This window comes from Gymnodraco acuticeps, unplaced genomic scaffold (assembly GCF_902827175.1).
Source record: "Gymnodraco acuticeps unplaced genomic scaffold, fGymAcu1.1, whole genome shotgun sequence".
In the NCBI taxonomy this organism is placed as follows: Eukaryota; Metazoa; Chordata; class Actinopteri; order Perciformes; family Bathydraconidae; genus Gymnodraco; species Gymnodraco acuticeps.
Genome location: NW_022991033.1, coordinates 716,980 through 731,710, shown reverse-complemented (window position 1 = coordinate 731,710; position 14,731 = coordinate 716,980). Strand labels below are relative to the sequence as shown.

The following is a 14,731-nucleotide window of genomic DNA, read 5'->3' as shown; positions in this document are numbered from 1 at the left end:
TTCACAATTGTGCGCCTATGCATGATGTTGTATATTATGCAATATAAATGATGTTGTATTGTGTGGTAGGTGCACAATGTAATGGATTAGCTGCTAACTATTAGAATAATGGACAACTCTTAATATAATCAATGTATCAGTTGGAGTAATTCCAGCTTCCTAATTATTAATATGTTCTGGTTTCTTTACTCCTCTGTGAAACATTGTTCAATATCTTTCACCATTTTATAAACCAAACAAATGGATGCATCCAATAATATTCAGATCAAATTAAAATAATGTTTGGTTGCAGGTTGTGCAAAGTGCTAATAGTGTGAATACTGTTTAGTTTCCATGTGCTTAGTGGGTTTTGTGTAAAAGTGAAGGTGGGAACATATTGTGTGTACCTTTTGCTGGATGGTGGAGTGTTTCTGCTCCATGTCCCTCTTCTCTTTGGCAGCATCCACCACCAGCAGGTCCAACTGCAAGAGACAGAACATCTGATTAGTCACGCTCACCATAAATGCAAATGTTTTCCTTTTTCTTTTTTAAATGTATATTCTACATTGGTGAATGAATCCAAAAATAACGCATACGTACACAACAAAAAACATATTCCAACATCAATATGGTCAAGATGTTTTGCTTTGATGCCTTCACGTTACATTTCTTCTTTTTTCAGGGCAAAGTATGAACGTCTAATTTTTGCTGATTTATCCCTCCATACAATCACAGAGAAAGCAGTACGTGTAAAGGTTGTACAATCTAACACGGGGACATTACAATGAAAGCGTTCTCTTCCGTCTCCATTTGAAAGGTGTGTATATAAGTGTGTGTGTGCACCAACAATTCATTCCCCTTTTCATTTGAGAGAGCACGATTGATTCCAGCAGATAAATAACTTTTCCAGAGGCCACAGCGAGAGAAGACAGGCCTTCTCTAAACAAAATGGACCGTGCTGTGGAGGCTTCATCATGTGTGAAATTGGATGGGGCATGATTGATTCTCCTCGAGTAACCATCGAGTGTAGACCAGAGGAGTACAAAGCATCTTTTGGGAAGAAGGCAACAAATCTAAAAAAAGACTTAAATGAACTGGTGGAGGTCATAGCGGTGAAAATGTGTTGTTTTGCCTTAAAGCAGTGAATTTCTACTCTAAACCTCTTGATAGTCTGTGGCTGCAATCTGACCTTAAGCATCGTGACTAGTGGCTTAAACACAAAAGATTCATTATCTGCATGTTAAAGGCGGGATGTTGCATGTTTACTACAGCTACGCTTTGTTCCTTATATGCTTTAAATGCCTGCTGTAGATTCATAGACACTAGATACTGTACCACAACTTCCAGCTAAATGGCAATTCATGCTAATGGCTAACAGAGAAGTCAGTGGGCAAAATGAGATGGAAGAGGGCGGAATTTTATTTCCTTTCTGGTGCTGCAAAAGCCTTTTAAGATTTTGAAACCTATATTTTTTGCATTATTATTATTATTCTGCTTTCAATGTTTTTTCTATCACAAAATATAGAAAATATGACAAAAATGCTGTAATCAAATAATTTCAGAGAAGAATTTGAGAGAGCCAAATCTTTTTGATTTCTTTGGACAGGAAATGGGTGGACGTCAGTGCGAGAGGCTGATAACATCAGATGGGAAATGTTTTCCCCGTCCCATTGTGACAACTAGTCCAGTCCAGACCATCTATCTGCTTTACTGTATCTACAAAGGCAGGTGTGTGGGCTTGTGTCTCCACATATTTGTGACAGTCTCACCTCTAACGTCTTATCTATCTTACTACGCAGCCCCCAGTGACAATTGCCTGAGATGTCTCACTCTGTTTGTCTCCTACAGACCACACGGAAGAATTCGGGTCACATTGCTCAGATCTGTCCCGACATGTTACCCCATGCTGACAAGCTGCATGATTCATGGAAAAGATACAAAACATCCTTTTGAATGAATATGTTCACTCAACACATGTACAATCCTGAGGCTTTGTGTCATGGAACGATGCAATCAGCTGATTAGTTTATATTTAGACAAAGTCCAGCTGTTTCCAAAAGCTACAATGGAACAAGTGGCACATTTGACATAAATCATAAATTGGTCATTCAAAAACCTCCTTAAAGGATCTCCAGCCATTTTTGTTTTTATCTTAGACAGGATTTTGATTAATAATATGTCCATGTGTCTTGTTAATACTGTCACTTTCTTGATCGATTAGTCTTTACTTATTTCTTTCTCTTTTGACTTTTTTTTTGTCTTGCTCTTTATACTAGCTTTGTTACTAATTCCCAAACAAGCACAAACACTTACTTTTGGTTTTCTGCAACTACATCACTATGTGTAACTTCAAAAACTGAATTCACTTCAATTTTTTGGCCACCATTTCTTACCTTTATATATAATCATTTTATTTTTTATTTATAAGTTGGCTTACAGTTCCCAAGCATAAACACATTGCAGAAATATCATGCAATGCAACTACATTTACACCAAGCTGAGGTAGAAAACCAGCTTTATTTGTATTTTACTTCAAGCATTTCCTCTCACCATACTTTGAAATTAAGACCAAAACGTACAGTAGTAGCAGTTTTTGATCTCTAATGCTAATTTCCCCGCCCTTGATCTCTTTCTCGTTGACTACAGGCATCGAGTCATATTTTCAGACCTGTTGACAGCTCCTCCACACCTCCCTGCACAGCCTCTCCACTTTCTTCAGCTTCATGATGGAGGGCAGAAAAGAAATAATCCACAATCCTCTTGTCACTGCTTCCCACAGCTCGGCCTCTATTCTTCCTCTCCTTTAAGTTTTGCACTATTCCAAATTCATTGTGACAGGCTTACGATCCCCACAACGCATGTATATACACAGCTGCATCTCTCATTCCCTCTCTCCTTGCACGATCTGTTTTCTTTTGCACTTCTCTTCCTTTTTCTTCACACAATCCTCGCTGTGTTTTGAGTGTGGCAGGCTTACAGTCCATGCCTCTCCATTCCACTTCAATCACTTTTCCTTTGAGAAGATTACATTCCGCCTCTTATCCCTTCCTACAATCTGCTTTCAAAGTGGGTGCTCTCCTCCCGATGTTCTTCTCCCAGCACTCTTTGGTTCTGTCTGTCAATTTCTGGATCGTCCAACCGTCAGATGGTTCTAACTCCAGAACATGAAGGGTAGAAATCCCTCTTTCCTCTGATCCAATGTAGGGGACCACTGTCCCACCTCTTCAGATCTGGCTCCCAAATGTTTCTGTTTCTCAAATTAAAAATACTGTTTGTTTCCTTCTTCAATTTGTTGTTGGTTCAACCGTCACAAAAACATGTTTCAAAGCTACACTTTTCTCTTAAGAAGTACCCTCTAATCTTCTGCTCCTCTCCAGCTCTCTGTGACTGGTCTCCTTTCTTCCTTTGTCTTTCACCCAGTCTTGTGAAACATGTTCCTCTCCTCCAGTTCTTCTACTGCTCAAGTCTCAGAGATTATATTCCAAAACCTCCAAAACCAATCTGAGGTTTATTTGCTGTGTTTGCTCAGCTGACAGTCAATGCGACTGACTGTGAGAAAAATACTTTTCCAGCCCCCTTGCTTTCTTCCTCATTCCTACCCACTGTAAGAGCAGCTCAACTGTGATAATCATCTTAAAGTCACATTCGGGCCATCCTCTGGCTCAGAGGGAAGGCTCCGTTTATCAGAGGATGCACACAAACACTCGCAGAGCTAAAGTATCAGTTGGCGAAAAGATAGCAGTAAACCCACACTGAGAGGGTAGGAACACAAACACAAAGGAAGAGTGCGTCTGGAGGTCACAGTGCAGTTGTACTGCTTCCTAATGATGAAAGTGAAAACACACTGTGTACAAACTCCATGGATAAAGTCACATTTCAAAGTCTGCACTTGAAACACTAACTTTAAGCTCTTGATAAACCCTGAACATGAACACGTTTTAGGTTATAAACAACATTGTCTTTGTCTAGATAATAACAAGTGTTTACCCTTGACACAGCACTGGTATGTAAACTTAGCTAACAATTATTCCGCTCCTCTGCTTGAAATAGACTAACGCTTGCTTATGTTGCAAAAGTTTATACAGAATGTTATAATAACATTGCAAGTGCCGGATGTCCCCGACTAAGTTAATGTTTGGATTTAAACAAATTGTTTAATTAAAATAAAGGGGAAAAGGCAAACTAAATTGTGAGCACTTTAAATGAATTACTTGCTGACAAAATTAAGGGTTCACCTTAAAAACAAAGAAATGTAAAAGTATATAATAAATATATATATATATATTTGCTGCTGACGCTTTGTGTTTTGATGACATTTAAAACCTCTTAACGGATACATATGCATCTGTGTGTGTGTGTGTGTGTGTGTGTGTGTGTGTGTGTGTGTGTGTGTGTGTGTGTGTGTGTGTGTGTGTAGTGCTGTTGCCTGTACAGTACCTGTCCTCCAAGCTGTTTCATCAGAGGTTGTAGTTCACTGAAGAGGTCATATCCTTGATGGAAGAACGTCAGGTGGGCATACATAAAGGACAACATCTGTGGAGAGAAAACTGTGAATATTAAGAGAGCGGAAGGGATGCTGCATAAATCATTTAAGTAAGAAAAGTATACTCACTGATTTCAGGATTTCTGATCTTCTTTTTGATTGTAGCACGTTGATCTGTAAGGAACAAAAATAGAACTGTAAGAAGTAGAAAGGATTTCATATTTATGATGAAACTCAACATGTACAACATCAACACCAAACTAAAGAAATAAAACGTAATCAACAGTGACGATATCAAAGAAGAACACAGAGAAAGAGCATAAGACACAAGGGGAAATGAGGTGAGACTTAAGATAAAAAAAAAGAACTTCCAGAGAAAAGGACAAATTAAAGAGAGTAGACGAGCATGAAATGAGTTGAACTGAAGCAGAAAAAAATTCCCCCAAGCTTTCCTGGACCGTAGTTCCTCGTACCGACACTAGGAGGAGCTCCATGTCCCGTGTTAACTCAGGGATGCTGTGGTAGCCTGTCTCGCATATCATCAACAGTATCCTGCTGCAATTATCATGGCCTCCCGTCTCCCTCTCTGCTTGTGTGTTTGAAGCATACTCCTCTTCATCTGCAGCTAATTAGCTCTGTGCTGCTCATCTGTCTGGAGAAGTTATCTTAGGTTAATGTCTCAGAGTGGAGATCAATTATGTCAGCTTGTAAGTACAGCCAGTGAGCTAGTTAGCTTAATTTTGACTGATGGGGTACTAAAGACTGCGCGAGAGTAGAGTCATTGCCTGGGCATGGTGCATGCATACAGCTACTATAGAACGTGAGGAAGCTTCTGAAAAACAGTCTCATGCTTACAGATTAACTTGGGTCTAATTGTTTTTATTTTATTGTGGTTATAGCAGCTTCAAAATGTGATGAACAAAAGTTGAAATCCTTGTTGTGGCCATCAATATGGTTTCCGATGTAGATTGTGAGGCCATTTTCCTTGACAACCCTAACCACACTTGGTGTTTATACACAGATGTAACATATACCCAGAGGAGGATGCATCAACACTTTACAAGCCCCCTCCTTTTTTGATTACAGTCAATTAGTCAATTAGTAGTTTTGACTGGAATGACACCTATAAATGATGGTTGTTAAAACAGCAAAGTTCATTATGGTGTCAACCTACACAAGCTACATTTATGAGCAATTTGTTGGTAAATGGTTGTAAATCATGAAGGCTTACATTTTGAATTATTGGGCAATTTCCTGTTAGTTAAATTTTGTAGATTAACAACTCCCATTTTCTCTACTGGGTGTTAACGTTGCTTCTGCTTTTCTGTGTATGGTATTAATGGTTCGTATGTCAGGGGTGTCAAGTTACAGCTGCATGAAGTCAGACGGCTGTATTATCTGCTTTACTGCCTGATGCGCGTTCAAATCATTCATTACATTTAGATGTGTTTCTCTTTTAGGCTTGACCAACATTCAATAAAGTCAGCCCAATGTTTAAAGGTTGTATGATCTAGCTCTACTTGGCCCAGTAGAGTAAAGAGAAATGCTCCATTTTTAAAATGTCATGAAGTCTAGCTTACAACCTCTCACATATATGTTCTTCTCCCTCTACCATCTTGCATGTCTCTGGAAACTGTGCGCTGTATAATTAAGCAAAAATGCCACACATACAATCTAAAAAGAAGAATTTTTTTTAAAGTAAAATCCGTCTGAAATGTTTCCTGAAAGCAGAGCTGCAGAAGTTAGCAGTATTTCAAAAGTGCTGACAGCACAACCCAAAAGTGAAACTTTAAAGGAGACCAAATTAAATCAGCTGTGCTAGCTGCTGGGCTTATAGATTAACATGACTAACATGCAAGATACAAAACTCGACTAATTTCTCACAGCCAGGCTTCATTTGATTGGAGAGTGATTACGCAGTGGGCTGCTGGGGCAGACTGCCAAACCTATTTTCAACCAGCTTTTGGGTTTCTTTTCTAAATCTAATTTTAAAAAGGATTGTGTCCATAGAGCATTGTCTGTTTCTTTGGAGTGAGATTCAATAACAGGGCTGGCAGCTGCTTTATCAGAGAGCACGAAGCATTCATCAGTGCTGCTGCTGTGGCCAAGACGAGATGCAGAGGGCTCGGCCGATGCATTCAATTAATGAGAAGTTTTTATGGCAAAAGGTCAGAGCACAAGACATCTGTTTGGCTTCGACAGAAAGAAAGGTACAAGACGTACACTGATTGAGAATTGTGCTCACTAGAAGGAACATATTTTCATAAAAGGAGATATGCAGCATTTAAGATTTAATCCCTGACAGTTATTTCACACTACACAGATGAAAAAACCTCAACATTTTTATGAATGAGTGTCTTATCTCATTCTGATACCATTTCTATTTACAAATAGTTCAATAAAAATGTAGCAAAATCCTTCTAGAACTGCTATACATGAGTTTTCTTATTATTGTTAAAAAAACCTTTACAGTCTAACTATGTACTATCAGGTTACTGTTTACACTTCTGGTCGACACTGCTACTAATTCAACAGCTGCTCCCGGGTCTGCTGCTACTGTTTTTTGATCCAAATGGACTGTGACGTGGTTAACTGGAACCTGACAGGTGGATGAGATTCTGTGTTTCACTTTAGATTTAACAGAAGCGAACACAGCTGCTGTTCATTCCTCTCTGTGTCAGCGTTTTTTTAACCTGACTCAGCATATAAATTCAATATCCAGATCTTTGTTGGCAATGGTACGCAGAGGAATATTGTACACGACTCTGCTTAGCTGGCCTTTTTTAAAATTTTTAAAAAGCTTCCACAGATTTTGTGCAACACGGGACTCCCGACACTTTTCTCTTAAAACAATGTGACCTCGTTTGCAGATGTTGTTCATTACCTCTCCTTTAAAGAGTGCTTCAATTTAAACCCCTAGATGAGTTTCTGTACCTGTAAGACGTAGTCGAGGACGATGTGTCGGAAGCACTTGCGCGTGGCGGTGAGGATGTTGGTGGCCTCCTCCACCTCATGTTGCTTGTTGCGGGGAGCCTGAGCGTTCTTGATCAGCGCCGCCTCCTTTTCCTCGCTCACTTTATCGAATTGCTTCTTGGCTTCTTTAAATTTACGTAGGTCACTGTCAAAGAAATGCAGGGGACAGAGGATTATTAAGACAAATACATTCAATTAAAATATAGTTTAAGTATTGATTAGTTGAGATTTAAGTTAGGCAAACAGGCAGCTGTAAAATTAATTAAACGGTACTTATATGGATGTGAGAAAAAATGTTTTACAAATATATTTTTATCGCTGCTAATCACTCATTTTGAGCACTAAAAATATGTCTTTAATTGAGCTGGGTGAAAATAGATGGTTTTACAACTATTACACTGGTGCAACAGCATTTACATACAATCTAAGGATAACGTTTTAAGGTTTTTTTTATTTACTCCCTGACTAGGGTCAAATTGAACATGTCTCTACGTTGTCAACAATGTTGTAAGGGGGAAAGTTGAAATGTAAGAGGAAGCAAAGCTATCTCTGGATGTGAAGCAACAGCACCATGGTCCGGCAACAGGAACACACAAAGGTTAAAGGTGATTTCATATCTTGGTCAGCTGGAAATCCAGGAAGGTTAAAACAAACAAAATTGTTTGCTAAAACTATTTGACCCAGGTCTTGTGCTGAGTCCGTGTAGGTGACTTGAAGAGGAGGACAACGTTTTTTAAATGTTGTATTTTCAATGTTTTTAAATGGGATTAATGTTTAAGAGCTGCACGGTAGCGAGTCATTATGATAGAACATGTATCCCAGCTTTCTTTGAGAAGCATGGGTGCTGCTGATGTGGGTGTTAAGCTTCGGTTTGCCAGGGACAGCTAATCCTCATAATGAAATGAACTGAAAGGCCCCACTGCTTACTGCACTTATACAAGCAGTCTGGAATTCAGTTCTGTATAAGAAGGTTTTAAACCGGGAGATATTATATAGAAAATATTGTTATATGTACTTAAATGACTTGCATGCCCTGTCTTGATCATCTGTCCATCAGATATGTGACATCCCCCCCAGCTTCTGCTTTATTTTCAGAATTTCCAGAAAGGGCTTTCTCTATTCAATAGCTAGTAAATATTTTCTCCAGGTTTTAGATGGGTTTGAAGAATATTAACTCCAGTTTTTTAAGTTGATCTGAATACAAGCATGAGTATCAATCAATCAATGTTTATTTATATATAGTAAAAGTCTAAAAGTGCAGCAGCTTGTTATGACGGAGAGATTAGACAGAGAGATTAGCCATTCTTCAAAGGCTCAGATTGCTCAGAGATATAACCAGCCTTGTCCATCTTTATTCAACGAATACTCACTCTTTGATAAATGTCTGAAGCTGGATCTTGATTGATCTCTGGGCCTGATCGAATAATATCTGTGAGGAAGGAAAGAAGGAAACGGTAAATGCTTATGCTTTGCTAAAAAGCTTCTCTATAGTTGAACAGTTCCAGCATTAAACATCTTCTTCTAGGAAACCAGGAAAGAGCTGATAACTGTATTTTACTCTCCAGGCCCTTTGGGTGTTTTGCAAGTCAGCATATGGCACCCCTGTTTAGGGGGATTTTTGTAACACTGCAGGTTGCAATTAGGCAGCTAAATATACGCAAACAAGCTGTGTGTGTACATTCCCCTCATAAAAACAAAAACACGAGAATTGACCCGACTCGCTTATTTTTGCCAGTGAGTCATAGTCTCATTGACCTGCGTGCCTCCTAAAAATGGGCTACCAAGCAAAAGGCCAAACAACAACCCTGAACACTGAAGTGATTTCACAGCCAGACAAGACAATATGAGCAGTGTGGCTGGGAGAGGCTCCGAGTGACAAACAGATTGAGCTCTGTGTTTGAGTGAATCATGTGCTGAAAGATCGCTGAGCGGCAAAAACCTATCCGACAGTCAGCTGATGCGACCGCAGATTCCACTGTTGAGTAACAGTCCCAGGCCGGCATTGTGGCTGCCGGGGGCTTCAAGGGTCCAGTGAAGGAAGCTAATAAGATTTGATGAAGAAAGACTTCCCTGTTGAGTCAGGGTAGATTGCCAACGCTGCAGGTTTTTGGTATATTCGTTCAAATAGATCTGTATCTCATTTAATCTGGGAACGTTACAGTCTGAATTTAAGGTGGAACCAACACCGTCTGTAAAACCAAATTAAACTAAACCTGAACCAAACTAGCCCAAACCTCTAATTGATATACTACACAATCAACGATCTGATTTAATCCATTTTTTCACTTTGTTCTTAGGAAAGTTTCAAACACCAAATGTTTGGCATTTTGGCTTTAAAAATTACTTCAACAATAACCCATGTTTAAAACAGTAGCTGATACATTTTCTGTCATTAACGGATCAATTCATAAAATAAATATATCCAAATAAAAGTCCCTCTAACTTATTTTGCATCACACAAATCATATACGTAGTTGTGGCAGTAGCAATGATAACATCAATGGCAGATATGCAGAAAAGGCCTTTTAACAATTTAGTAGAAGTGTGGCTTCATCAAGACAATTCATTTGAGTTTGTCTGTTCAATCATATTCCAGTTTGTGAACCCAAACCATTTTAGGGATTCATATTAATAGCGGGTAAAGTTCCCGTGCATAAAGACTTCAAAAGGTCAAACCCCAGTAGCGGCACCCCTGGCTCGGTTGTTTGTTCTACCAAACATGTCGCACACAGTGGGATGCACTCTGAACATGTTATGCAAACGTAAAAGAAACAAGACATGACAAGGGAGATCAAGCAAAACACTTCATCTATAGAACAAGTGCCTCTAGCTCACCCTGTGCCTCATCTCTGTCATCATGGGAGTCTTAATGAGAGGACAAACAAAGTTGTGTTTGCATTTCTGGATGTCAGTATCACCAGAGACTGACAACTGAGGAGACTACCAAGGGGACTCTGGGAAAGAATGTCCACATCATTAGATCTGTGCTACCAGGCTCCTTGGAGAGCGTGATGAGGGACGTGAGAGGATAACGTCCCTCATCAATAAGGAGCCATGGTTATTTATCGTCAAATATCTAGTGGTTGGACCGTGGAGAACACATGAAACTGAACAGAAAAGTCTGACTGAAGCCTATTATGGTTTTTCCTGTGTCTCCAGGGTGACAACCACATTGTAAAAAAAATTACCACGTACATGTTTACCTCGGTAGCACATGATTCATTCCAACAGATACTCCAGATTCCACAATATGGGAGGCAGGGAATTGATTTCATTGCTATGCTTCTAACATAAGAAATGTATCAAAGGAGGGGGTTTTAGGCGTCTTACCATATTGTACGTAAGCCAAAGTTTGCACATTTCTACAGTAATGCTAATTGTCTATAGAGCAATTCCTCTCAACTCCTAGTCATCCTCTCACAGACCCAGTGTCTCTGTCTTGTAGTCTGCTGCTGTCCTTCTGCGCAGTAAATAAAAACTCTGACAGTTAAAGAGCTCTTCCAGACTGTCGGCACAGCTGAGTTTTGTCATCAACCAGCTGCAAATGGGTTTATAAAACAAGGACAACACATCCGGTTTCACATGGCAGTGAATGCATACCGTGTGATAGTTGATCATCTCCTGCAGGCTTTCAGCAAACTTTGTGAGACTCGACTGTGGGGAGAACAAAATGACAGAGATGAAGAGAATTGGCATGTATTTAATATCAATTACATAAACATTATCACAAAGCGCACATGTCATCTATTTATGAGGTACTACCTGTATTAAAGAAAGTAAGAGGCAAATGTCTACTACATGTTTCATCACATATGTCTAGACAAACACAAGTCTTTTGTCGGACAGGTATTGTTACATGAGAACTGTGGTGTATTTTGGAGACACAATAACACTTTGGGAGAGTGTGCTAAGTTGCTCCCACCAAATACATTCAGAGGCTGAACTGTAACCCAAGGGAGAGGCAGAGAGGAAGCGCTTGCCTCGCCATGCAAAAGTAATGTGAGAAAGCAAAACAAAACATCTTGACCTTGGCAAGACCCGGTGGACAGTACAAGGTTTTACTATGCCTCATTTTTCTTTTTATAGATTCAACCTGGCAAATTGAACATACTTTAAACAATGAAAGGAGGTAGTGAGTGCAAACGGAGGCAGTGCAGGTCTCTATATCTTGGAACCAGGAAGAATCAACCACTATGCCAATTTGTGTAATGTTTATGTTTTTTTTAATACGAATAATAACTTGAAATCTTATCAAATATGTCATCATTGAATTTAAGGTGGACAAAAGACTGCCCCCATACATGACAAGAGAAACACACCCACTCTGTAATGCTGTTGATTCAGATCAAGTTTTTTTGTTTACCTCTATGACCTCATCTTTGGTGGACTGCTGGGCTAGCTCCCGGATCCCGCTGACAAACTGCCTGTTGGCTGCATTGTAGGCTTTCCCAGCGTCAATCATCCCAATGCACAACTTCACCAACTAGGGAGAGAAAAAGAAAGAGGCAGGTGGTTAGGGGGTGAAAATAGAGACATGAAGAAATGCAGTAATTGACAGAATAAAGAGAAGATGATAAAACTTATAGCGAAGAGAAACTAGAACAAAGTCGGGCATTTCTTCATGACATCCTGTCTTATTAAAAACACTTCAAGTTTGCTGCTTAAAATAGATTCAGAGGGATTTATTGAAACAAAGAAGAGCTAACACTGACGTCAGTTTCTGGTTAACAGCAGGCACTTCTTTCCCGTCTGACTCATTTGGGGCAAACATAATTCCAGGTTATGTAAACTCACAACAAACACTGGCTGTTCTCCATCAAGTCCCACACTGCAGATGAAAGCGACCCTAAGTATGCCTCTTCAGCCAAAGCAGCTGCATAACTTACCCAAAAACACTCCTTTTCTTATAGCAATCTCCTTAACAGATTAGACAGTGATTAACAGATTAAAGCTGATAAAACACAAATGTAATGTCTTTCCTTCTAGAAAGTATTTGATCGATTGATATTGATTATTTAATGGGGGAAATCTGAAATTAGATAAAACACAAGCAAATAATTTCCCTCACATCAAACTAATATTAATAATGCTGTCACTCAAATTGTGGTATCCCATTACAATACAGAATAGGAAAACTACATTAATTTAGGTATACCTATAAAACCGTCTTAGCAGCAGGTCAGAAGGTAATATGTAACTTTTTAAGTGACCTAATAGGTGCTTGTTTTACGCAGGACACTTTTAAACATCAGCAGGTCATGTCAAGGTTGATGTTAATCTTTTACCTAAATACACATAACGCATGCATTAAAAACACACACACACACACACACACACACACACACACACACACACACACACACACACACACACACACACACACACACACACACACACACACACACACACACACCACACACACAACACACACACACACACACACACACACACACACACACACAACACACACAACACACACCACACACACACACACACACACACACACACACACACACACACACACACACACACACACACACACACACACACACACACACACACACACACACACACACACACACACACACACACACACACACACACACACACACACACACACACACACACACACACACACACACACACACACACACACACACACACACACACACACACACACACACACACACACACACACACACACACACACACACACACACACACACACACACACACACTGTATTTCCTGTTTGATCCCCTTTGCACAAGATAATTACTTTTTCTCTCTTTCCGCCTCACAAATGACCGGACGATGGAATCAACTCTCTTCTTTAACCAAAAACGTAACATATGACCTTCATGAAAGCATAAATAATTGCAGGAAGGTTGTATAAGACTGAATTAGTTAGGGGACCTGGACTGGTAACTATGCAGTGTTTCCCCTACTATTGTCTTGGAGGGGTGCTACGCCCGGCCAACGGAGCCCCGCGCCCCCCCCTGATATTCAAGGTGTTTAAAAAAATGTATTATAATTTTTTTTTTTTATCTATACACTAAAACGCTTTCATTTTAAATTGTGAGTTTAGTGCTTTTGACCCTAAGAAACACTGATGCATTAATCAATAACAATAATCCACAGCTCCTCTCTCTGCTCCAGAGGATTTAAAAAATATATATCCCAATGCTCCCCCCCGCTCAGGCAGCACCCCCCCAAAGCAGTAAACCTAGGGGGAAACACTGCTATGAGTGTATTCGTTTCATAGTTTGCTAAATCTAGTTGATGTTTCTAAAAATAATGTATTATTTGTCTTATAATTTGTATGTAAATCATTTGTTAACTAAATGTTGTGCAGACATCTTTCAGTTAGACCATTGAAAAGAGCAAGAAACTGTGACCACCATGAGGGATTATTTTACTTAAAATAAATAGAACCACAGTTTTAATCAAAACTGACCCGGTAACAAGAAAGCTATAAACAGCTAACCACTGTTGGAGTAATCAGTCTCTTAGGAAAGTAGTCCTTTTATGACCAGATTTAATATTGGCTCAGTTAAAAGTTTGTGTATATGCGTGGCAGGTAGGAAGCTTCAAGAAAGAGTTGATCTCTGTGGTCTTCAGCCCGTTTTCTCTCGCCTCCACCCAGAAACACGTACACACTCACATACAGTCTCACAGCCATACTTATGCACACAGACACACCCACTCTCCAGCAGATCCTTCCTCTCCAGAGCAGAGGGGGAAGTGAGGCCGGGGCTGAGTCACAGAGGTGGGGTGAGGAGGAGGAGGAGGAGGAGGAGGAGGAGGAGGAGGAGGAGGAGGAGGAGGAGGAGGAGGAGGAGGAGGAGGAGGAGGAGGAGGAGGAGGAGGAGGAGGAGGAGGAGGAGGAGGAGGAGGAGGAGGAGGAGGAGGAGGAGGGTGGGACTCTTTAAGACTGTAAGTCCAGAAACAATAAACTGGGTTCTTCCAAGCTCCAGGTCTCGCCCTCAGCTAGGGAACATGCTCTCAGCTCTGCGGGGAGTCGACAGCAGGAGGGATTGCTTTTTCTTTCAGAGAAGGACAAATACTGAGTGCTTCTAGTTACCTTGGTTGGTTTATTAGTTTAGTTTGGTTCATTTGAGAACAATTAGTGAGATGAACTCTGATGCGGCTCCCAAGGCAAGAGAATATAATCTGAACCATCAACAGGAAACAAAGACAAAAGGCTACTTTACAGGTTCCTGTGTGAAAGTTAGACGCTACCTAAAAAGTCAAGTCACACAAGTTAGTGTGACTTGCTGAACATCAACACTAGTCCA

General features: G+C 40.1%; 1 protein-coding gene across 5 annotated transcripts in view; it reads right to left on the bottom strand.

Annotated features, from left to right (window-relative positions):
• LOC117559716 (arf-GAP with coiled-coil, ANK repeat and PH domain-containing protein 2-like) overlaps positions 1-14,731 on the bottom strand; it is a 47,607-nt gene that overhangs the window by 19,076 nt on the left and 13,800 nt on the right. For all 5 annotated transcript variants that reach the window (XM_034236395.1, XM_034236400.1, XM_034236396.1 and 2 more), the window contains exons 3-9: positions 11,799-11,918; positions 11,036-11,089; positions 8,806-8,864; positions 7,397-7,580; positions 4,592-4,636; positions 4,417-4,512; positions 387-461 (exon numbers count right to left, since the gene is read on the bottom strand). In XM_034236395.1, coding sequence (XP_034092286.1) covers positions 387-461; positions 4,417-4,512; positions 4,592-4,636; positions 7,397-7,580; positions 8,806-8,864; positions 11,036-11,089; positions 11,799-11,918 — 633 coding nt within the window. The remainder of the gene's footprint in view (positions 1-386; positions 462-4,416; positions 4,513-4,591; positions 4,637-7,396; positions 7,581-8,805; positions 8,865-11,035; positions 11,090-11,798; positions 11,919-14,731) is intronic.